The 24,400-nt window shown below is 31.3% G+C and overlaps 2 protein-coding genes across 4 annotated transcripts in view; one reads left to right on the top strand and one right to left on the bottom strand.

The window, feature by feature from the left end:
• Positions 1-13,069, top strand: part of spir (spire type actin nucleation factor) — a 27,199-nt gene extending 14,130 nt beyond the window's left edge. The window contains exons 9-15 of one of the 2 annotated variants that reach the window (XM_018454286.1): positions 2,434-2,721; positions 5,669-5,787; positions 7,720-7,987; positions 9,064-9,377; positions 9,550-9,798; positions 10,445-10,737; positions 12,490-13,069. In XM_018454286.1, the coding sequence (XP_018309788.1) occupies positions 2,434-2,721; positions 5,669-5,787; positions 7,720-7,987; positions 9,064-9,377; positions 9,550-9,798; positions 10,445-10,737; positions 12,490-12,733 (1,775 nt within the window). In that variant the 3' untranslated portion in view covers positions 12,734-13,069. The remainder of the gene's footprint in view (positions 1-2,433; positions 2,722-5,668; positions 5,788-7,719; positions 7,988-9,063; positions 9,378-9,549; positions 9,799-10,444; positions 10,738-12,489) is intronic. The other variant, XM_018454294.1, reaches the window with a different exon arrangement.
• A 5,481-nt stretch (positions 13,070-18,550) lies between these two features.
• Positions 18,551-23,604, bottom strand: Lst8 (MTOR associated protein, LST8). Of its 2 annotated transcripts, XM_018453833.1 has the most exons (7): positions 23,338-23,604; positions 22,912-23,064; positions 21,743-21,804; positions 21,518-21,668; positions 19,877-20,079; positions 19,191-19,333; positions 18,551-19,020 (listed from the first exon to the last, which is right to left on the bottom strand). In XM_018453833.1, the coding sequence occupies exons 1-7, from the start codon at positions 23,461-23,463 to the stop codon at positions 18,896-18,898; spliced, it is 963 nt and encodes a 320-aa protein (XP_018309335.1). In that variant the 5' UTR covers positions 23,464-23,604; the 3' UTR covers positions 18,551-18,895. The 2 variants fall into 2 exon arrangements, with proteins under 2 accessions (XP_018309335.1, XP_018309340.1); XM_018453838.1 differs by lacking the exon at positions 22,912-23,064 and having other exon boundaries at positions 23,322-23,489.
• Between the last annotated feature and the right edge of the window lie 796 nt (positions 23,605-24,400).

Genomic DNA, 24,400 nt, shown 5'->3' with positions numbered 1-24,400 from the left:
GTTGTAAAAAAGTAAATTATTTAAATATATAAATTATTTTTTTCGTGCGCCAGTAAATTTTTATCGTTTTTCTGTGATGCTAATTGGATCTCTTTCTGCGCTTATTTTGCGAGCGACTGTCATTGCGGAATTAACAAATAATAATTTGTATTATAGAAAGTCATCAATGAAATTTATTTTTAAAAAGTAAAGAAATAAAAACATCGCGCGCAAAACTCGCATCTGTGATGTCTAGTAAATAAAAAAATGACACATAATTCAAATTTAACTAATGGAAAATAATAATTCTAACATAACACTTCAATTCTATTTATATACATTTAAATATATTATTTACATTTAAATAATCTTATGGAAAGAGAGAGAGAGTAGTGTAATAGAGAAAATAATAATTATAAACTAACAACTTCTATACTCTAACGAGATTTATTACACTACTTTTTTTAAGGTTGTTGAGGTGTGCATTATAGAAGTTAGCAGGTTAGAAATATTATTTTACTAAATGTACAATTTTCCCTTGATCTCGATATATAAGACATTAATAAATTTTCAATGATTTTATTTTGCTCTAGTTCTTCTTAAAAAACAGTAAATATTCGTTAATAATTACATTAGTTATAAGCAGTGTTGCGCTTAGATAATTAAAAATTATTTAGATATAGATAAGATAAATCACGCAAAAATATATCTTAGATAAGATGAAGATGATTAACTTTACATTAATTTAGATAAAAGATAAAATTAAAAAAATTTTTATCTAGATAATTTTTAAGATAATTTTGTTTTTAACTAACTATTAGGCAGTAAAACGATTTATGCCCAATTTTTTCACCTCTAGATAACTTTATTCAAGAGATATCTCCTAAAATTCAATAGAAATATCTCCTGAATAAGATTATCCGCAACTTATCTGGAAGTGAAGAAATTGGGCATTAGGATACAAAAAATGTATTTATATTTTCATTAATCTTTATTTTTTATGAATAAAAGTTTTATCAATTTACATTTCGTCTAACGAACGGTTTCTACCAGGGTCGATACACACACACAGACTAATGTTTTTTTTTTTTAAAGAATAAAACATTGTATTTCTTCTTAAATATGTTTTTAATGCTTCAAATATGCTTTAAACAGTACTATAAAAAAAAACATTAAAAACATCAACTAAGCATGTTTTAAACCATTTAAAACACATTTAAAACATGTTTTTTTTACCAACCCTGATTTCTACGTGGAATTAATATTTGTTGTCCACAAATAAAAAGGCGCTCTACTGGCGCTGATGTATCATATTTAAAAAAAATTTGTTTGACGTGTGTGGATACAAATTAAGAATATCTAATTCCTTAGATTTATCTTCTAAATATTTCAATGTCGCTTTGAATCATAATTGATGTATTATACTATTACACATAGTATTATACTATGTGTCATACTAATTCCAGTTTTATTTATATCATAAAAAAATTCTCTTCATTACTACTACTAGAAGTTATATAGTAATTTTTTTACAATACTTTTCTACAATCTTAATTAATTTGAAAAAGATTTTATCTAAGATAAAATAAAGATAATCTATATTCTTAATAATCTAGATATAAATAAGATAAAACTATTTCTTCATCTATATAATTATCTAGATAATTTTATCTTGATAACGGAAAACACTGGTTATAAGTAGCACTGAAGTCACTGATTCATTTTTAGAGAATAACACTACTCAACAAGAAATGGAAAACACTACAAAATTGCACAATCTTCATATCATTCAAATTCGGTGAAAAGTCATCACAGATAAAAAAAGTAAAAAATTTTAAACTTTACTTTAACATGCTTTTGGCCATTTTTCAAAAAAATGTTTTCTTTATAGTTTTGTATTTTAACAAAAATGTTATGTTCCTCAAAACTAAAAGAAAGATATATATATATAGGGTGTCTCACAACTACCGCATTTCCTTTTAAGAAGGTATTCTGAGGTAATTTTGAGATGAAAATCTTATTTTACAAAATCTTATTCTACAAAAATGTCGAGGCTACGATAGTTTTTGTCGTTTTTTAATTATTGATTAAAGATAGTGTGTAATTCGAAAACTATTTTGAAAACTATTTAGCCTCGATATTTTCGTATTAGGATTTTCGTCTTAGAATGTTTAAAAGAATTCAGAAATAATAATAGAGGCTATAAAATTAAAATGGTTTTTGACTTATAAGCATTTAAAGTTAGCTTATAATTCAAAAAAATTATTGTCTCAACATTTCGGTATTAGGATTTTCATCTCAAAATTACCTCAAGAATATGTCCTTAAGAGAAAATACGGTAGTTGTGAGACACCCTATATATATATATATATACATATATATCTCAGGAATTAATCCTGAAAAATAAACTTATGCATATATATTTTATATGGTTATATCTTATTTCTCTTTTAGGTAACATAAGCGGTGAATCTCATATGATAGTCCTCGGAGAGGTACCACCTTCGCAACCAGATCAAGAGCAGGAGTCTGCACAGGATGTTGCGGCACAATGGTTGCAGTCGGAAGATCAGAGAACATTGGCCACTGGCGACAACATTGTGGTAGCAGCGAGCCAACGGAGACAAGATGTACCACCGGTACCACAGCCACGGCAAAGGATTGCTAAGGAAAGATCCAACATCAGGATCTTACCTTTCAATAGGAATCGTAAGTCGCGTAGAAGGCGCATTACAGTCTCAGGTAATCATCTCATTCATCTCATTATCATACAGTGAGTATAAATATTTGTAAAGCGATTCACTTCAAAATATAATCTGATATAACTATATTTATCATCAAATATTAAAAATAAGTAAAATAATAAGTAAAGGTTCAACAAAATTAAAATTCAATGATTACGAAAATGAGAAGCTATAAACTGTGCTATAAATGTAAGTGCTTATATTAATATATTTATAATGTATTAAAAAGCAATAGTATAAATAAATATTTTGGCCTTACATTAAGGGGCCTATTCTGTAATTCTTAACGACTGTAACGATATCTGTTATAAATATCAGACACGTTGTTGTCTTGAAAGCGTGTCCTTAGCAGCTCTTATTTCTAACGCACAAATAAGTAGACCGATTGTTTTTGTAATGAGGACTCTTTATTTATAAACGAGACAAGTCACACTCAAGAAGAAAGTGGAAAGCGAAAAACAAAATGTGAAGCACGAAAAGCATGCACATCGTAACCGAAATTTTCAACATCTCTTGATTCATCCGGTTACACGCTAAAGTGTCCTACCTAACTCCATCTACCTTTATACGCCTATAGGTCATAACCACATGCATTATATGGATAATTATGTAAATGGATTTGGATTTTTTAATAATCAATCTTTTTTATACTTTTGCTTGCAAACGATCGCGTTTTATATATCATTGATAATTATAATTATAATTTTCTTATATATCATTCATTTATATACATTTATCTGTTTTATTTTCTTTCTCATTGAAAATGACGTAGGGATCTATTTGATATTATTGGAATGCATGTGATGTAAGCAAAAGTATAAAAAAGATTGATTATTAAAAAATCCAAATCCATTTACATAGTTATCCATATAATGAGAATTGTAAAAATGAGTAGTTATTCGAGGCAGAAGAAGGTTTTGCTTCCGATTATGATTTTAAAGAAATCGTAAAAATGCATCATCTCGATGGATTGAAATGAATCCGTGGACGGAAGTATGAAAACCAAAAGACAAAGTATGAACATGTAAGATGACAGATTTAAATGTTCAAAGTTTTAATGATGCACCTCCAAAAGTGCTTCATTCCCGGCCGATTTGCCGGAAACCGTTATATAGAGAAATCCGTATACGACGATGAGGGCGTTGTGTGCTCGAATTTTTTCTTAAAACAAAACATAATTTCACTGCAGGCTGTACGCGGTCGGAAAATACCGAGTATTGCAGGCGTCGATCAGCATCTTCTCCGCGAGAATCTATATCGCGACGCGTGATGTAGAGGGTGCCGATCGGCGAGAAAAATCAAATCATATTGAAGTGTTCCTATGTCGCGTAATAAAATATGCGGCATGCGACAAAAAGACCGATTCCGATTCCGAATCTGATCTTGAGCAAGCCAGCACTCTTGAGTCGCTAAGTGAGCAATTTCAGCATCCGATCTGAGATCTTATCCGAGTTCCAAGTAGTGAAAAAAGAGGGTGAAGCGTATAAATAATCTGTTTAACAGCAATACATTCAAACACTTTAGAGATGGAACAAAGCGAGATCGGTCTGTAATCGCATGTCCCCGAAGGAGCTGTCACGTTTGGTATACGACAGATAATCTCAAATCTCCAAAAACTCGAAAACACTCCAGAAGTGAAACAGAAATTAGCAATGTGTGTAATTGCAGGAATGGTGTAAAGCTCTCAAGATTAGGCTGTGAGAGAGTTCATCTCTACAGACAGCTTCGAATCTGTTACGCAACATTGCCGTCATCACATTACTTACCTCGACATTCTTCCAATAGAATTTCTTATCGCTATAAATTTCTAAATAGTAAGCATTCACGCTCGCAGGATAATCGACATGCTCCGCAAATTTTATAGATATTACTACAATAGTTTAGCTATGGTGTATGCTATGTTAAACGGATAGTTCATCATGTATGTGTATATGTATATTCTTTTAACTTTTGTGTGGAGCATAGGGCCTCTATTGAGTTTCAGTAATAATGGATTTTTTCTGGAATTAAGTTGTTAACCTAAAATCCAACTCCCAATCTGGAAGATTCATACATATATTTACTGATATGTGGGACCTACAGTTTAACGTCGGATTAGAACGGTGCTGGTGATAAAAGGTTTCTTAATCACCAGGTGAAGTCATTTTCGGCTCCTTAAACGCAAAAAATTGCGTATGTGGGCGCAAAGCCCATATTATGTACATATCTACTGACAACTGTCGATAGACGTGTACAGAATATGGGTCCAGGTGGACTGAACCCGGATCTACAAATCGCGAATCAGTCGCACCGAGCGGCAAACCACTCAACGCCTCCATAGCTTATCCTAGGTACTATGTAACTCGAAAAATCAAATAAAAGCAGTGATACAATACATGGTCATAATAGCGAACTTTAAATAGCTATAGCACTCAAGGGATTTATTTTACAAAGTTGTGCATATGGAAGTTTTTTAATTCTTTTTTGATGCCTTACAATCCTAGCTATTAGATCAATTCTAAGCAGAATCGTAAGACTTGTAACGTGTTCTCGTAAAACTTGTATATAAGAACTTATGACTAGTATTCTAATTTTATGCGTGTGTATCGTGAGACGTACGATTATATTCGTAAATATCTACAATTTCTTATAAATTTTATGGCTAATAAGAAGCTGTCTGTAAAAATATTGTATAAAGGTATAAGCACTTAAAAATTCTTACAAGTCTTACAGGAATATGTTATGAGCCTTACGATTCTGCTTAGAATTTAGGCATATGTCTCAATGCTGTTCAGTCGGGGCCCAAACTGGGCACAGTCCTTTGTCTTATTATTTTTTTCTTATTATTTCTGTCATATCTTTTCATCTCATTACATAACAACATATAAATAATTTTAATGCATTTTGATATGATTAGTATCAATCTGTATTTAATTATCATATTGAGAATAAATTTGACTTTCCAGATATAGCACAGAATGGAGAAGATATCAATAAACGCGAATTGTTGCCGAAACCATCTGGAAGAAATTTGGATGTTGCTAAACAAACTAAGAAAGTGATACCTGTTGACTTCGATTTGAAGGTCCACCTTTCATATTTATTCATATAGTATATAGATGTTGTAAGAAACGTTGGTAAATATTCGGAAAAGGGGAGTCACTTCCGATGACCTTGACCTTGACATATGTTGTCATGTTGACATGTGTGACCTTGAGTGACCTCCACCAGGTTTTAGCCGTCGGTCGTCATTCGTTAAAAAGTTATTAACAGTTAAAGTTAGTAATTATTTCACTGCTTTACATAAAAAGTCAGATAACTCTGACCTTCGACTCTCATCCTCCCTCCCCCCTGTAAAGGGGCCCCCGACTCTCACCTTCGACTCTCATCCTCACTCACCCCCTGCAAAGAGGCGCACGACTCTCACTTTCGACTCTCACCTCCCTCTTACCCCTGCAAAATGGCACCCGTTTCTCACCTCCCTCCCCTCTGCAAAGGGTCACGCGACTCTCCCCTTCGACTCTCACCCCCCCCACTGTTTGAGAGTTCACCCATTTGCAGAGGGGAAGAGAGGTGAAAGTCGGGGGTGAAAATCGCGCGCCCCTTTGTAGAAGGGAGGGGGGGGAGAGTCGGAGGTGGGAGTCGTGCGCCCCTTTGCAAGGGCGGAACGGGGATGAGAGTCGAAGGTGAGAGTCGCGCGCCCCTTTGCAGGGGCGGAACGGAGGTGAGAGTCGAAGGTGAGAGTCGCGCGCCCTTTACAGGGGGGAGGGGGGTGAGAGTCGAAAGTGAGAGTCGTGCGCCACTTTGCAGGAGGCAGGGAGGAAGTCATATTCCCTTGATCAGTTCACTCGATACTTCTCTCGCTGCCCAGAGTTGTCTGACTTTTCATGTAAAGCAGTGAAATAATTACTAACTTTTACTGTTAATAACTTTTTAACGAATGACGACCGACGGCTAAAACCTGGTGGAGGTTACTCAGGGTCACGACCTTGACAACATATGTCAAGATCAAGGTCATCGGAGATGGCTCCCCTTTTCTGAATATTTACTGAAACGTTTTATAAGGATTGTAAAATAGGCGAAACACAGAAGAATCAAAAAGAGATATTTGTGACTCAATGATAGTGATTGTCTGAAAAGGGCCTAAGTTTGAATCGTAGTGTTCAGGAGCGCCCTGATACTTTTGACATAGCCTATCATACAATAGATATCAAATTTCTGTCTTTATCATTTATATTCTTCTGTCTTTGATTTTAAATTTTAATGGGCTGTATCCAAAAGTTATTTATAATGTTACGGCATATTAGGTCTTCTTTATAGAATAACTTCTTTGGAATGAGAGAGAGAGAGAGAGAGAGAGAGAGAGAGAGAGAGAGAGAGGGGAGATACTTGTATTGTATAAATCAGAATAACTCTATATCCTTAAGGCCTTAAGCCTCACTTAAAGTCAAAGTAACGTTGGTGTAATCGGACCTAAGACAGTTGTTAGTGTCGCAATGAGTGCCTCTCGTCAGACAGTGCTGTCGTCAATGTTCGCGTCAGACAGTGAATGCGCCACGCCTGCTTATCTCCTGTACACAATCCGTAATTCACTAACTTTATCTTTAAATATCTTAAAAAGTAAAACCTATAAAATTTTTCATAGAGAAAAAATCGTCTCAGAATTCAGTCAAGAACACGTCTTTACAAGAATACGGGACTGTTCTGAATCAACCTGTATATCCGCGTGTCGTGTTCCCATTACAAGTGCTGAATGAAAGGACTTCGAATTTCGCTCTAAAATTTTAGAAACATATTCTCGAAGAGTCGTATTACCGATTTATATAATAAAAAAAAATCGATTTTTTAAATCCTGTAAACCAGACGTTTTCCTTCAATGTTGAAAATGGAAGTGATTAACAATCGGAAACGTTTTCAGTGTTACATATATCCGGTTAAATTTAGTTAAACTTTATTATATTATATTTTACTATTTAATTCATAATATCTTATAATGTATATATTATTTTTTAAATAGTTGGATGCGGAAGATGATGATGATGATTATGATGATGATTACAACGAGGAGAATTTTATGGAAACAAGGTTTGAAGAAGAAGATGAAATCTGCAATTATTGGCAACTTAAAGATAATTTTGGTACTAAAAAAGGTGTCCATAACGAACATAAAGATCATGACCATAGAGATGACGATGAGGAGGGATCTGCAAATCCATGGCGAAAAACTGGCGGACTTCGTCTAACCAGGAACGAATATCACCGATTCTGTGATGCTCAATTAGAATGTAATTATTATAAATAATCTTTGAACTTTCTCTTATTTTGTTGATCATATATTTATTGATCATTGGCACATGTATATATTTACTTTATCTGTTTACCGTTATTTGTTTTCATTTTTCCTCTAATATTTTTCCTCTAATTTATTTCTGTTAAATACAATTACGTATACAAGCTATATGTTATAACATATGAGCGATTTTAGAAATGAATTTTTTAAATTTGTATTCATTTTTTCGTAAAAAATTTAAATCATTCTCTTCACAATTTTTTTAATAATACTCTACAACAGAGTTCAACTTTTTCTTGTATCACGAGTGTGAATAATCATTAGAGATGTGCGAACTATTCAAATATGAATCGTATAAAGCAATTAGATTCAATTCGCTTCAAATTTTAATCACTATGATTCAATCTTATTGTACTTAAAATAAAATAGATTTATAAGATAAAGTGAAATTGATTAATATTTGAACTGAATTATATATTTGAAGTTTGTTGGGTATTAGTATGCAAAGTAATCAAGTAAAATTTCTTTTAAAATTACTCCTTTAATTCTTACATCCAAAATACATCCAAAAATCAATAAAACGTTGCGGCTCTCTTTGGAGTCCTTAGCTAATACATAAATTAATAAAACTCCTCTGATTGTCAGATGTGAGTCACCATCAAATTTAATGTAAAAATCTCAACAATCAAAGAATACGCCATAAACTTTGGATCAAACAATTAAAAATTTTTAATAATTGGGTGTGATCTTAAATGTATATAATGCTCCCGGCCATTCTTATATATAACATACTGACAACAGTGCATCCAAAACATAACTCAGTTATTCTACTATATTGAAAAAGTGAATAATAGAAAGTAGATAAAGTCTATTTAATTTTTCTTAAAGAAAATTTGCTTAAAATTTATTAATAAAATGCTTGTGAAGAAATTTCCAGTCAGTGTTCCAATCAAATATAAATTAACAAAAATTGAATTTAATCGCGTATAAAACGATCTAAAGATTCACTTTTACTTTTGATCGCTTATGTTGGTTCTTATTTTATTTTTAAACCTCTTTATCCGATTGCAGCTTACGACCTGGCAACGCAATGTCCTTCCCGGAGGGCATCTGCGAGAAGACACGCTGCAAAATGCACTGTACCACAAATGTCATTCACGGGAACGACGTCCCTACCACAATCAAGACCACATAGTCGGCAACATGCTGGCCTTAAAGATTTGGTGTTAAGTCAAGGTCCAAGTCCCAACATTAGCCTGAATCCTAGCCCGAATTATAGTCCACAACCACGAGCATCGAGACAAGCGCAACGATTGGCACACACGGTTGCACATGAGAATAAGAACGACAAAGCCCCGGATGATGAGTGGGACGATATTGATAAGGTACAAAATATATACAAATGCTTCGAATTTAATAGCATAGATATATTACGTACTTTTTATATAGTGATTTTATTTTGATCTTTATACATATAATAGGATCACTGGATTATCTCTTGTGAGTAGATAAAACGGACTAAATACAGATACATTCAAATGTAATTACATTTTGCAGAAAGCGACGTTAGGAGACATGCTATTGGACGAAAGGCTGTCATTAACGTTGGACGAGATTGTACATATTCGTAGCGTTCTTACAAAAGCCGAGTTAGAATCTCTTCCCGTAGAAGGGCGCGTAAAAGAGGATGTGGAAAAAAGACGTGTTTGTTTTCTTTGTCTGAAAACGCGTTTTGGTCTACTGGGCCCTTGGGGACAACGTTGCCGCTTATGCAAGAGGACTGTCTGCGTGAAATGTTATTCAAAAGTTAGTATAAGATTTTTTACATTCGACTATCATAAGAAGTATAAATTTTTAAGACCCGGTTTTTCATTATCTGATTAGCTTACAATTATAGGCTTAATCTGATTTTATCCAATAGGCTTCATTTATGATGATGTCATTGACATCATTATATATTATTACATTAATATCTCACTCGCGCATGCCACACATACACATAAATTTTTATATAATAACATTTTAATTAAACATCTAAGTCTAATTCTGAAAACTCCACATTGTTTCTTCTATTAGTCTATGTTATCTTTACTATGTTTCTTCTACTAGTCTATGTTACACTAGTCTATACTAGTTCGTAAGAATAGATTGCATAGCTTTTATATGAAGCAAATGTTGTCACGATGTGACAGCTCTAAAGTGCTATATTGGACTAAGAAATGAAGATCTCAATTTTGAAATTTTTTGACGTTCTCGGCATAAACTCCACCTCACAGACACGTATTAATGCGTATATTTTAATTCTGGAAAAAGATTTTCCAAATCAGTAAAAGAGGAAAAAAGTAATTGTTATACAAAAATTATATGGTTTAGTCAGTAATACAGACGATTTTAGAATCCCCCTAATTGTTTTGAATATTATGTAACTGGATGACGATGTTGACATTTCTAGATGCGGATACCAACAGAGCAGTTTGCCCGAGTGCCGGTTGTGTTACTCTCTCCTGGATTATTACTTTCACCTACGGAAACAGAGAATGATAGCAGCAAGAATTCTTGGCTAAGTAACACAGGAGCGGTCGGCTCGGCACCGGCTTCTCCCGCGTCTAGACGAAAAGATTCTGCGTTGCGTAGCGGCACGCCTGCTTCGACGCCAACGATGACACCTATATCCGCACTAACACCTACGTCAACACCACCTTCTCATGCACGTCGAGACGTGGAAATTCAAGGATTAGAAAAGAGGTTAGGACAATAATATATTTGTATAATAATCAATATGAAATACATTTAAGCTTTATAAAATAAGGAATGCATGGTAATCATAAAACTAAAACTAAATATCTATTATTCACATCGTAAATACTATAAATTTTCAATATAGATTCATTCGTGTAATGTAATGGAAAAACTATATGAAAAATCAGTCAATGATCAAGCCGAAGGATATGTAATAATAGTAATGGAAGGATCCATATAGAAGATATAGATAAAATACATTTATTATATATAACTAAAAAGAACGTTTCGAGACCACAGGACTTTCTTCAGCATAGAATTTGATGCATTTGATATAAAACGCAATTTGTTGAAGTAGATTTCGATATCAATTATTAAGACTGACTCCAAGATGACATATATAGAATGTCTTAGTACATTTAACGCTTACATTCAAATTGAAGGAGGGTGGATCTAACTTCGCGTGAAAAGTGGACCTCTAGGCAGAGGAAGAGGTGGAGTGGACTTTGCTTCATGTGGAAAGTTGAAGCGAGGTCCATCCTACTTTTTCCTTGCCAAGGGGCGCGACTTTCTACGCAAAGCAAGGTCTATTCCATCTCCCCCCTGTCCAGGAAAAATACTGTTGAAATATATATCTTATGTTCAAAAATTGCGTGTTATTCATAAAAATTGTTTTGTTCCTAACTTTTTAATGAATATCAAGCGACAGAAAAGGTCGATAATCCTGCCCTTTTTGAGAGTCAAGATCACTCAGAGGTCATTTAGAGCTGACTTTGTAAAGGGAAACAATTACCTTGGTAAAAATTTTTTTTAATAATTTTTTAATGAATAACGAGCGACAGAAAAGCTCAATGATCTTTCCTCCTTGAGGGTCAAGGTCAGTTGGAGGTCGTTTGGAGCTGGCTGTGTAAAGAGAAAGTTTTACCAAAAACTTAAAAAAACTATTGTTCGGAGACCGAAGCACTTTTCCGACCAGTCACGACTTCTATGTTTTTCTCTGTCTTACCCCACGTCATGACTACATCTCGTTCTCTGCCATAGCCCTTACTGAAGAAAAATAACTGTAACTTCGTTATAAGTAACGAGTTACTTCCCAACTCTGGCTTTACTACATAAATGAGTCAACAATATACTAAAAATAAAATAAAATTTAGTCAAGTAATACTTAACTTTGATCGTTTATAACTTATAACTTATATTATTAATGAATAACGGGCGACTAAAATTTGTTGGAGGTCCCTTAGGATCATGACAACATATGTCAAGGGGCGGTATTCATAGTCAGTTCTTATATTCAAGACCGTTTTAAGTTCAATCTTGAGATGTCATGAACCAATCAGATCGCAATAGCGTCTTCAGACATTACTTAAGACGATTTTGAAATAAGGACTATAAATACCGCCTAAGGTCATTGAAATTTGTGAGGTCGGCCTTAATATGCATAATTACCGAAATGTGTAATAAGCGTTATAGTTTTAAAATGTAATTTCATAATAATATTGAGGGTGACCTAATAGAAGACCATTTGTCTATTTGTAAGATCTTCTCTCTCTCTTTCTCTCATATTAAACGATAATTTTATATTAAACGTCTATTTATATATAATATTATCATATTATGTAACATTATATTAAGAATTTTGACAAATCAAGAACCAGTGTAGGCTTTTACGATCCTTGTTTTAAATTGTTTTAATATTAAAATCTCTCTCTCACACACATATTTATTTTGCTTGAATAACTTTAATGCTTTGCGTAGATGTTACAAAGGTGGCGGCAGTCCTGCCGCTCTCTCAACTACGAAGACATTCTCCACCTCGAGCGGCCTGAGCGCGGAGCAGCGTATGGCGGCAGAACGGTTACGCGGCGTTGCCGTTGTCGTCTGTCACGACTGTCGCATCATGGTCATCCAGATAATCAAGAGCTCAAGAACAACACGTGCAACGATACGCAACAATGTCATTTCTCGCCTTACTCTGAACCTCTCTCCTGCCTATATTTAATTATTATCACCTCTTAATAACATTTACTTCATCGATGCCGCATTGTTTTTCTCCTACTGTTTTTTCCAAATGTGTGTGTTATCAGGATTTCGCGTTTTATTATATGCATATTATACAATGGGAACAATCGATTCAACGCAATTTGAAAACGGATAAAAGGGAATTCATACGGATGTAAAGTAGGACATTTGTTCTCTCCCTACATTGATTTTTGTTATAAGGTAGTAATGATGTACGAATTTTCCATATATGAAGATGTATTTATAAAACATGATAGTATGAATTCTTCAAGCCATATATCTTAGATAAAGGCATATATATTACATATATTACGTATTAAAACATTTGTGTTTTAAGCTAAAGAAAATTCTTTCCTTTTTTAAAATGAATATTTTAGATCAGAAAGAAGAAGGAATGAGAAAAAGAAAGAAGAGACACTCAACATTGTATGATTGTTTCTACAAGATACTGATTGTCTCTATGTCAAACATACGCGTACTATGATAACCATTTCAGTTCATATGAATCAGTACAACCTAACCTAATGGATGCTTATGCTTTGTACTTGTAAGTATTATCATATCATTGTAAATATTACGTATCATTATTTTATTTAAAATACTTTAGTAAACTAAGATTAACAGATTTCATCATCTTGGCTTTTCGAAATTGGTTCTATGGAATATGAATTATTTTTACATTTTGATATTTTTTTAAATGTAAAAATTCTAACTACATAAGTTTATTTTACAATAATTTTATGTATATTTTAATACAGAATATCTGTGATTTTTGCACATGGTAGTGCTTCACAGGCATTTCTACATATTGCTCAGAATCTAAAACCCGCAAAACTAAACACAATCCCGACACGTTAAAGTTTCAAAGATTTAAGAATCTGTGAATCTTAGATAATTATTTTTTTGGTGCAACAATTGAAAGCGTTCTCTATAAAATAGAATTTATATTGTCTATTCTCTATTAGATAAAAGCACAAAGTAAATTTCACAATTAAATATTTTATCGCTTATTTTATATTTTATTGCGCATGTTTATATTTTACATAAGTAACGAATTTAATAGGTATCATTTATTTAATACCAAAATAGAACATTACTACGTTTACGACATATCTATTTGCCATAATAATATTAATTCAGAACACTCAAATGTGTAAAAAATTATATTATTGTTAAATTATACTTCTTCATGTATGTAAATTCTTACTTTTTATTATTTATATTAATTTACTGAAATATGAAGTATTAAAGAAGAAAGGAAAACTAAATTATTCAAATAGCTGAAAATAAAAGGTCGTATATAAATACATAAAAGGTCGTATCATAGCATCGCAAGAGTCGTGCGATTTTAAAATTGACGCATGGCTGATGCAACAAGTTTACCTGCGACGCCTATGATACGACGAATATAGATTAGGCTTAAAGATTAAAGATTATAAAAAAATTCGTGAATGAATTTCATTGTATCTCTTACACTAGGTGCTTTCCCCATTTGATGACACAAGTCGACACAAATGTCATTCTATCTTTGTCACTCTCTGACTGTCAAGAAGGAGAGAACGACGCTTGTGTCGACTTGTGTCATCAAATAGAAAGCACCCAGTATCTCCTAAAAGGAAAGCAGCCTTGGTAACCTTTAATCTTTAGGTAATCACATATTATGAAAACAGGCCTTAAATATATAAATATCGGAAATCATGCTAAAATTTAGAAGTTTAAATATTATATTAAGAACATAAAACTAAAGAAAGAATTTCGAAATATAGAGATTCAAGGATTTATAAACTAAAACAAATTAAATAGATTAAAAAATAGATAATTTAAAACTAAATGGATAATTTAAAAATTTGTCAACATAAAGAATTATGAATCTAAGATATTGAGAAAAATTTGAAAGTATAAAAATTCAAGAATAAAAGTTCGAGAAATCTGTTTACGAAACATTTTACAAAACCCGATTTTTTATTTTATTTTCTAATTTCAATAGTTCTTAAGGGCATCCTAAAGACAATTAATAATATTGTAAATAGCACTTACACATAGACGATTTACGTGTCATTGATACATTACTAGATCAATATCTCACTCACGTATGCCACACACACATAAATTTTCGTGTAACAACGCTTTAATTAAACGTCTAAGTTCAATTTTAAGAATTTCACGTTATTTCTTCGTGCAAACTACTATAGTAGACTATATAATCAAACTATTATAGTAGACTATAATATAGTCTGTAGACTACTATTTCTAAAGCTGTCACGTGTCAATATTTGCTTTGTATAAAAGCTATATAATCTGTACTTACGAAATAGTAGTCCACAGACTAGTAGTTTGTATGAAGAAACAAAGTCCCAAATAACACAAAGTCTAAAATTAACATAAGACAAAGATCTTTAATAAGTCGTCTTTTACATGCAAAATACGTCTTATGACCTGATTTTAGATACTTTTTGTTGTCTGGAGTTCTTAAAATTGTACTTAGTCTTGTCTTTGACTTTGACTTGACTTTGACTTGGTCTAATTAAAATGTTATATATTGTTATACGAAAATTTATGTGTATGTGAAATATTGATGTAGTAGTACGTAGTGATGTGTCAATGACACGTAAATCGTCTGTGTGTAAGTGCTATTTACAACATGACTAATCGTAGGATTCGCTTAATGTTACAAACTTGAATCTTGTATATCACATTCAATACATAAAAAAGTGGCTACAAATACGTAGAAAATAAATTCTTGGATCTCTAATTTTTTGCTTCAACATATCCTTAAATTTCAAGAAATTTGATACAAATCATTCAAGAATCTATGATATTATGCATTTTTATTATATTTATATAATAAAAAGTTTCATATATAATTATATAAAATTATATATAATTATATAAAAAACTGACATATTTTATATACAGTTATATATAAAATATGTCCATATATAGAACATTTTTTTCTGGGTAATATTATTTTAATACCATGAAATCTTAAATATAGACATTGATTATTACTAATATGAATTTTTGCACTTCATCAATCATTGTTTCATAATTTCTTAAAATAAAAATCATTCTTTCTATAACAATAGATTCTTAATGTATGTATAATATATCTAGATCGATAAATTCATTAGAAAGATTCACAATTATATCTCATAATCTTTGGCTATTTTTTTCAATTACTTACATTGCAAATAAATATTGCAGATTTACAGATAAAAGCAAGAGCATGTTTTTATTTAGTGTAATAAGGTATACAAAACTGAATGAACAAAAATTACAATATAGTTGGTCATCTTAGAGATGAAGGCAGAACCGAACAAAGTCGAAGATTTATAAAAAAAAAAGAGATGACGAATAATTGATACATGTGGTCTATTATTTTAAAATCTCTTTTTATAAAATATTACTGTGTTGATTTTGCATAAATAATAGCATATTCAATTGATTGATGAATATTAAGAGGTTAATTATATACCTAAGAATTATACAAGATATTCTAAAAATATATGTATTACAGTAATTTTATTTCTAAGAAAATATAGAGAGGGAGAACGGATTTTGAAAGATAAATTGATATTATTTTTAATTAATATCACAACTAATTTGGAATCTATTTAAATGTTCCTTTTATATTTTCCTTAAAATATGATAATACTTTTATAATATTAAATTATATTTGTACGTAACATGTTTTGTATTATTTATATTAAATTAAGTAAACCTCAGATTCATAATTGATTAGATTAAATGCAACATTAATCGGAAGACGAATATATATATGGACTAACGTTTTTCAATTAATAAAAAAATTAAAAAATTTTATATTTTTTAGAATACCTTGTATAACAAATAATTACAAATTGTATACAACATTCTGAAAGAGATAGAATAAAGACAAATATTGTAGAAAAAGAGCAGATGCGAAAATTATCAATACGTTTTATTATAACATCTTCATGTCAGTGAATAATTAAATGAATTTAATAGAAGCTTTAAACAAGAAACAAAAGAAGGTAAATATACAATTTAAGTGTGTGTCTTAATGAGGGTCTAAGAAACATTAATTGATTATACTTGATGTGTGTTATTAGTCAAATATTTAATAGAATTGAGATTGATAATTGAATATTAATTATATTTATTATATAAAATGAATTGCGATTATACGTAGTTCTAAAATAAATTTATTTATTGTACCGCGTTACTATGCAAACACATACAAACATTTAGGAATATGTATGAAAATTGTTATTTGAATTATGTTAATTGTATATATTGTAAATGACTTTTTTTTTTGTTGAAAAAAACGTCTCATCACGACATTATTTATTTTAAATTTCTTTAAATGCAAACAAATAAAGCTGTGACAGTAGTGACTATTATTAAATGAATGTATATAAGTGAGTGAAAATCGGTGATTGTGAAGATCTTGATCGTGATCATGATTATGATCTCTATAACATGGTACAAAGTACAAAAAGGTGAAGTAACGAATTATGAAATTTTGTTATTAATAATTCCAAAATGTTTTAATGTTAAAGCTGATAAGTAATATTAAAAAAGTCACAGAGTTAAAATTACATAAAATGTCGAAGTATTGATTACATATCTCTTTTATTATTACTTTTCTTGTGAAAAATATTTTACTTTACCTGTTGAATTCTTTTTTCTTTTCTGTTTATGGAACTAATTGTAAGAATCCCTTCTTATAAATTGTATTCTCAGCGCATTTTTGAAAGATTTTTAAATACTTTTTAGAAATTTAGTTGATTTTTCTTTTCTTAAAAATCCACATATTTAACAATTTTTATTTTCTACAAATTATATAAATCTTTAGATCTTTAAATTTTAAATGTATAATATTTTCTGAAAAAAGAAAAAATTTATGAAAGATTTAAATATTCCAGAAATGTAAACTATAATATCTACGTAAAATGTAATAGAATTTTATAACAACATAATTCGTTACAAGCTACAGTGTTTCCATTTATGTATTTAAATAAGCAAATTAGTCTGTCTTATTAGATGAAATGTATCCTGCTTCATTTTATTGTTTCCTATAGAAATGTAAATTTGCGATTTTAATCGACTATAGTAATGTAAGTAGTTATATGATACATAAAATCGAACAAAAAGCTAGAAAATAAGAAATATATTAAAAATGTTAATTACGTTACACTTTTATTATTAGCACCTCCTTTTATTTTTTTCTGATGTTGTTTAATATCGTTATATTATTTCAAAATTTATAATAAGTAATGGTTATTTTTTTTTGCAAAACAGTACCCAAATAACATGCATGTTGCACAAGATATCCAAATTTTAGACATCTTTTAGACACAAGACATCTAAAAGACGTCTTTTAGATATCATATGCAACATAAATATTATCTGGATATTTATCTGTTATTATTATTTATCTGTCATGCTACACAAAGGAGATAAATTTAATATTTTGTGCAATCTTCTTTCATACAACACACGTCCTATTTGAAGAATGGATGCCCATTTGGGTTCACCATGCCCACATGGTGTTCATTTCATGTCCTGATTATGTTCACGAAGAAGAGATGTCCAAAGGACGATCTTTAAGCAGCCATTATGTGCCAATTATCCCGGTCTGGAACGGATATACAATAGACGTTCTTTGAATGAGCGTCCATACCACAATCACGGTGCAATATCGGCCCAAGCAAGATTAGATTCTTACTCAATGTCATGACAATAATTTTAATGTAAATTGTTTAATTTTTATTAATATATTAAATTACATTTTGTTATTATATAATTATGCGCGCTAGTTATAGTATAGACAATAAGTAACGCATTCATCAATTGAAGAAATGGTGTAGCACGTAACGCAGAAAACTCATAATCCAGAGGTTCTAGTCTCGATCTCACTAAGGTAATGTGCCTTTTTAAATTAATTTAAATAAATAAAAAAAATCATTCTAGTATTAGGCTGCTCCTCGCCCTGATAAAGTGAACTGCAATGTTGACGAAACGTTGGCATTCTAAGAATGGATTTGGACACGGAAATAACACGCGAAACGTATAATTTCTGTATAAAAATTCATTCTCATTTAAGGTTGAGTCACTCATAGGTTGCTAAATCTAATATTTAAATAGTCATTTTTTATTTCTAGCTTGCGGAAACAATTTCATCGCGAAAAGCAAGAGCTGTGACAGCTTTCTGATGTCCTTGATATTCTCGTTCTACTGTTCCTGTAGATGCATTCCACAATCTTGCAACTCCATCTGAAGAAGCTATAATATATAAAATAAAAGTATACTAGATATTTATAAAACTTTGATTACAAATTTTTTAAGAAATTATAAATCGGAATATTTATTAGAAATTACATAAGTATACATATATTTGCGTGCAAATTCTTATTACTAGGGAAAGGGAATGTTTAAAAAGAAGAGATATTCACCGGTAAATACATATTGAGAATCTGCGCTGAATGCTGCATCCCAAACCCAACGCTTTGCCTCATGTTGAAGCACTTGTACTTCGGAAAAATCTGTTGTTCTCCATACTCGCGCAGTTTGATCAGCCGATGTTGTTACCAACGATCTTAATAAATTAATTTGAATATAAGCTGTATTCAGTAAAAGGTATAAAAAATTGTTGGAGATAACATGCTATTATTTCTTTGTTAACATTTTATAATAAACATTTTTTAGACTCGACTACACCTATGAATAGACTCATAATGTAAAAAGAATGATATAACATTGTGCATAATGGCGATAGCAATATTGAGAACAACTAATCAAATTGATCATAAATGCATTTTCTTGCGTATATCGTTCGTATAGTGAAACAGCCAGTGAAATTTGACCAGAAATTCACTCTGCTACTGCGCATTCATGGGAATGGTAAACCTTACTTTTTATATCTCGGGTAAGCCGTGTTATTCGGTGATCTTTAAAAGTTAATATCTCGTTAATCATTGCGAAAATTGCAGAAAATGATAGACAACTTTTTGACTGAGTTTAATTCGCTCACGAGAGGTAATCCCATTATTCTGGGACGCCTTATATACTCCTATGTAACATGTACATAAATTTTTAAAAATAATAAAAATGTCTATCATAAAAATAAGGAAATACTCACGTAGAATCAGGACTGAATTTGCAGCGGAGAGCATAACGTTTATGAGCTAGAAGCTTATGACGAGGATTAAGTTTTGTAGGTTCTTCTCCGATGCCTCCTGAAAGCGTCCAAATGTAGCAATGTCCTTTATTATTTACCGCAGCCATATAAGTGCCATCTTGATCTATTGTAATATCCTGAATCGAAGATTCAGCTTCAGGAATCTATAATAAAAATATTTAAATAATAAATCATATACAGAGTATCCAGTTTTTTGACAAAGCGCTTGTGTGCAAGTAGCGCGGACTAAACTGACCGAGTCGAAAGTCCTCTATACCGTTTTTGCAATTTTCGTAATAATTTACGAAAAATTAATTACTAAAGATCACCGAATGAGCGCGTATCATTCACTCGGCCTATTAGTCGTGATTGCTAGGCGCGCATGGAGAATTATTTACTACACATGGCAGTTATGCACAAGCGTGAAAGGAAACAGCTCTCCGTGTTGAGTGATCGTATTTCGCTATGTGCTTGTACTTAGCAAAAATTGGGACGCGCTCGGCGATCTTTAGCAATTAATTTCTTGTAAACTATTGTAAAAATTACAAAATGATACAGAACACTTTGATTCAGTTTAGTCCACTCTACCTGCACATGAGCACTTTATCAAAACTTACTGGACACCTTGTACATTATTTATATAAATATTTTAATATAGATATATAATAGAAAGTAAAATCCTTCGAATTCCTCGCAATTTTAGATTCTAAATATATATGTAAAATTTTCAACTAACAAGGGAAGTTTCACAACTGTCCGAAACCGATTTGATTCTCCATGAAATATGTTGTTAAACACGAAAATCTAAGAGACACGTAATTTTTTTATACGTGCCCTAACTCATGTTTAAGGGGTGTTTCACACGTGAGTTAGCGCACATATAAAAAAATACGTGTCTCTTAGATTTTCGTGTTTCCATTTATGAAACTTCCCTTGTAAATAAGAAGTGCCACTAAAAGTTAGATTTTGGAATAATAATTCTATATGTAATTTATTTAAAACACATTTTACTTCGACTGACTGCACGCCGATTACTTATGCCGAGAACTTCCTTCTATACATATTAGTTATTGCGACAAACATTACCGCATGCTTCGGTGGTTGAATTGGATGGATGTCTGCATTGAAGTCCTCGGCGTAAATAATCGGTGCACAATAAGTTGAAATAAAATCTTTCCTTCGGGTGATCCAGGTTTAAATCCTGGATGAGATAATACTTTTCATAATAAGAATTCTTCAAATCATGATCAAATTTAATTTGTGAGATTTCGGTTTGATTGTGTTGCAAATCCGAAAGTAATCGGCGCGCAATCATGTTAAGGAAAATGTATTTAAAATAAATTTCATTGAATTATTATTATAATATTTAACTTTAATCGTAGTGGTGCTTCTTTTTAGTTGATTATTCACATAGGAAGCTCTCCAACAAGCGATACTGTGCAACACAGTGATTACTTCATCTTTATTTAACATTGGCGAAAAATAAGGATAAAATGATTAATAATTCACTGTGTTACAATGTGTCATCTGTGTTGTTGGAAAGCTCCTATAATTTTGTTTCTACTTTATTGTAAAATTTTTTAATATAAAAAAATAACATACTAATTGTTCATTATGATCAGAACGAAGATCCCATAAATGTATGACTCCACTTTGATCGCCAACAATTAGTTCTGCTTGGTTGGGATGTAAACACACACAATTTACAGGTGCAGATACTTGAAATATTCTTTGGCATTGAAAGCTGCTAGATCTATCATTAAATTTATATTACTAAAAATAGAATTAAAAATATAAATCATTCTTTTGTTTCTGTATAAGATTTACCTCAAATCCCATACTCTTGCAGAACAATCTTCTCCTCCTGTATACATCCATTTTCCTTCTTCCTAAAAAATATTTTCTTTTTTATATAAAAATGAAAATGAGCAACAACCTTCAATGGTCTTAATCATGATAAATTATTATCATTCCTGTATTCTAAAAAGATCTTAAAGTTAATTATACAAGAATATTGAATAAAAAATGAGGGTTTCCATCAAAAATTTTGAAGTGAATTTTGAGAGCTTTTCCATACTTGTGTTCAAAGTCAAGTGAGTATCGCCATTTGATGCATTTATTCAAACATTTCAATTTTTGTATGAAATATATGGGTGATGTACTTTGAGCAAGACTTAACGCTACTTTGATTTTAAACAAGACTTAGAACTCTGTCTCGTTTTAAAGCAAAAGAGAGACAGAGAGAGTTTTAAGCTTTGCTTAAAGTCAAAGTAACGTTGGTGCAATCAGGCCTAAGGGAAATAGAGAGTGAGCTGAAGTTTATCGAAAGATGGAACAATCCAGAGAACATGCATGTCTGAAAGATATCCAAAAGACGTCTTGAACTAGACATCTTTAAGACTTTTCCAAAAGACGTTTTTCAAACATTTTCGAAAGATGTCAGAAAATTTTTCAAGTTTTGTAGCATGCGAACAATTTAACAACATTATCGACTACAAATTTTATTTATATAATATATTTGTAATTCAAATAATATATTTATGTAATATATTTCATATAATATATATATATATGACATTATTATTTTATTTAATATTGAGTGCATGACATGATCTATTTGAATAAGACATATATGTAATCTATAAAAATATTGGATGTCATTTAATCCGACATTCTAATATTTTGTACTATATTATAGTATTCTACAAATATACAATTATATGAAGCTGTCCGTAATGCGTTAACAAGAAAAATGCAAAGCAGCAGTTGGAATTACTTGATAAATTGGTATATGAATGATACTATACTTAATACATATTTTCAATAACAATCTACCTATCACAATTATAACAAAAAGTTATCAGAAACATAAGTAATTACAGATTTGCATGATTTTTCTGAGACACGATTGGTTGTCCGAGACTCTGTATCCAAGTATGTTTGTAAAATATGAAAAATTATCTTATATAAAAAAATATATAATATTATCGAAAAACATGAAAACCTAAACTGGTAATATTTTTTGATACTCCTTCATAGTTGATAACTGGATTAGGATTGTTTGAAGCTAGATCATACATTCGTATATGCTGATATCCAGCAGCAGCTACAACATACTTATCCGGTGTGATATCCAATGCGTTAACTTGCTGTGAATCTCGTTAAGAATACTCAAAAATTCACAATGAAAACTTTAAAAAGTTTCTTATTAATAACTAAAATATGTAAAATTTTAGTGTAGAAATATGTAAAAATATTTCTCTATTAAATGCAATATAATATAAAACTATAATTGCTATTTATTTTATCTATAATGTACATAAGGCTTGTTTTAATAATATATTTACTGAATATTATTTGATAGAACAAAAACTATACAAGATATGCAAGATATTATTTCATTTACATGTAGTAAAGGATACAGAATCCGTATGTTGACAAGTACGTTGACAGACGCCCGTATGCGGTTGCCATATTTTGATAGTATGATCATAACCTCCCGTAACAAAAATCACTTGTTCATTGCTAATTGCACAATCGGCAGTCATTTTCAATTTACTTCAATTTGTTTATATCCCAAATTTAAAAAATTAAATCGCATAATTATTTAAATTAGCTACACTAAACAAAACAGATAAAATTATGCATCTTATTACACAGACCTTAGAACATATACTACTTTACTACTGGAAGACGAATTGCCTATGCCACCCATGTGTGTGAGAGAGAAAGCTAGAGTCCCAAATGTTGCAATGCGCATGCGCAGCACCGTCGTCTGTATGAATAGCTGCGTTCAGCAGACTCAACAGTTTTGCAACCGTTTTATGATTGTCTGCTGAGATAGGACCATTCTTCTAGATCTAAAAGTATGATCCAATTAGCGCGAAAGAAACTTCCAACAGTTGCAAAACAAACGTTCTGCTGAATGCAGCCATTGAGTCGCTAGTTGTATAGCGAGTCGTTTGGCTCGACCAATGGGAAAGAAGTTGAATTTTCGGAAAGGGGCTGAATACAATCAGTTCTAAAATAGAAAATCATTAATTTGTGTTGTGTGTTAAAGAAAAATACGAGCAAAACATAGTAATTTACAAACCTGATTTTGGTTTGGTTAGGGCAGCGCCCACTTGTTCCCAACAAGACTTTTTATCAACATTTCTATACGTTTTAATATCTTTTGCGTACAGGCATGGATTACTCTGTACTATTTTAATAATTTCAAGGTCGTCCAGATTCATTTTTTGAGAATTCAACAGCTAGATTACTCATTAAATAATGCACGCGTAAATTTCGCACTATTTTTTCAAACTGAAAGATGGCTACCAAGCTACATGATTGGTCAGTCGTAAGAAAATCGGTAGTCAATACCTTAAATGTTGGCTGTTGGCCAACCTTACGGATTTACCGATTACGACTCACCGATAGCCCTTCCGACTCACCGATAGCGTCTTAGGAATGAATTTTGCTTCGTATTATCGGAATCCTGTT

This window comes from Mycetomoellerius zeteki, unplaced genomic scaffold (assembly GCF_001594055.1).
Source record: "Mycetomoellerius zeteki isolate Tzet28-1 unplaced genomic scaffold, Tzet1.0 scaffold111, whole genome shotgun sequence".
In the NCBI taxonomy this organism is placed as follows: domain Eukaryota; kingdom Metazoa; phylum Arthropoda; class Insecta; order Hymenoptera; family Formicidae; genus Mycetomoellerius; species Mycetomoellerius zeteki.
Note: the sequence above shows the minus strand (reverse complement) of the source record. Positions and strands in the feature narration are given on the sequence as shown.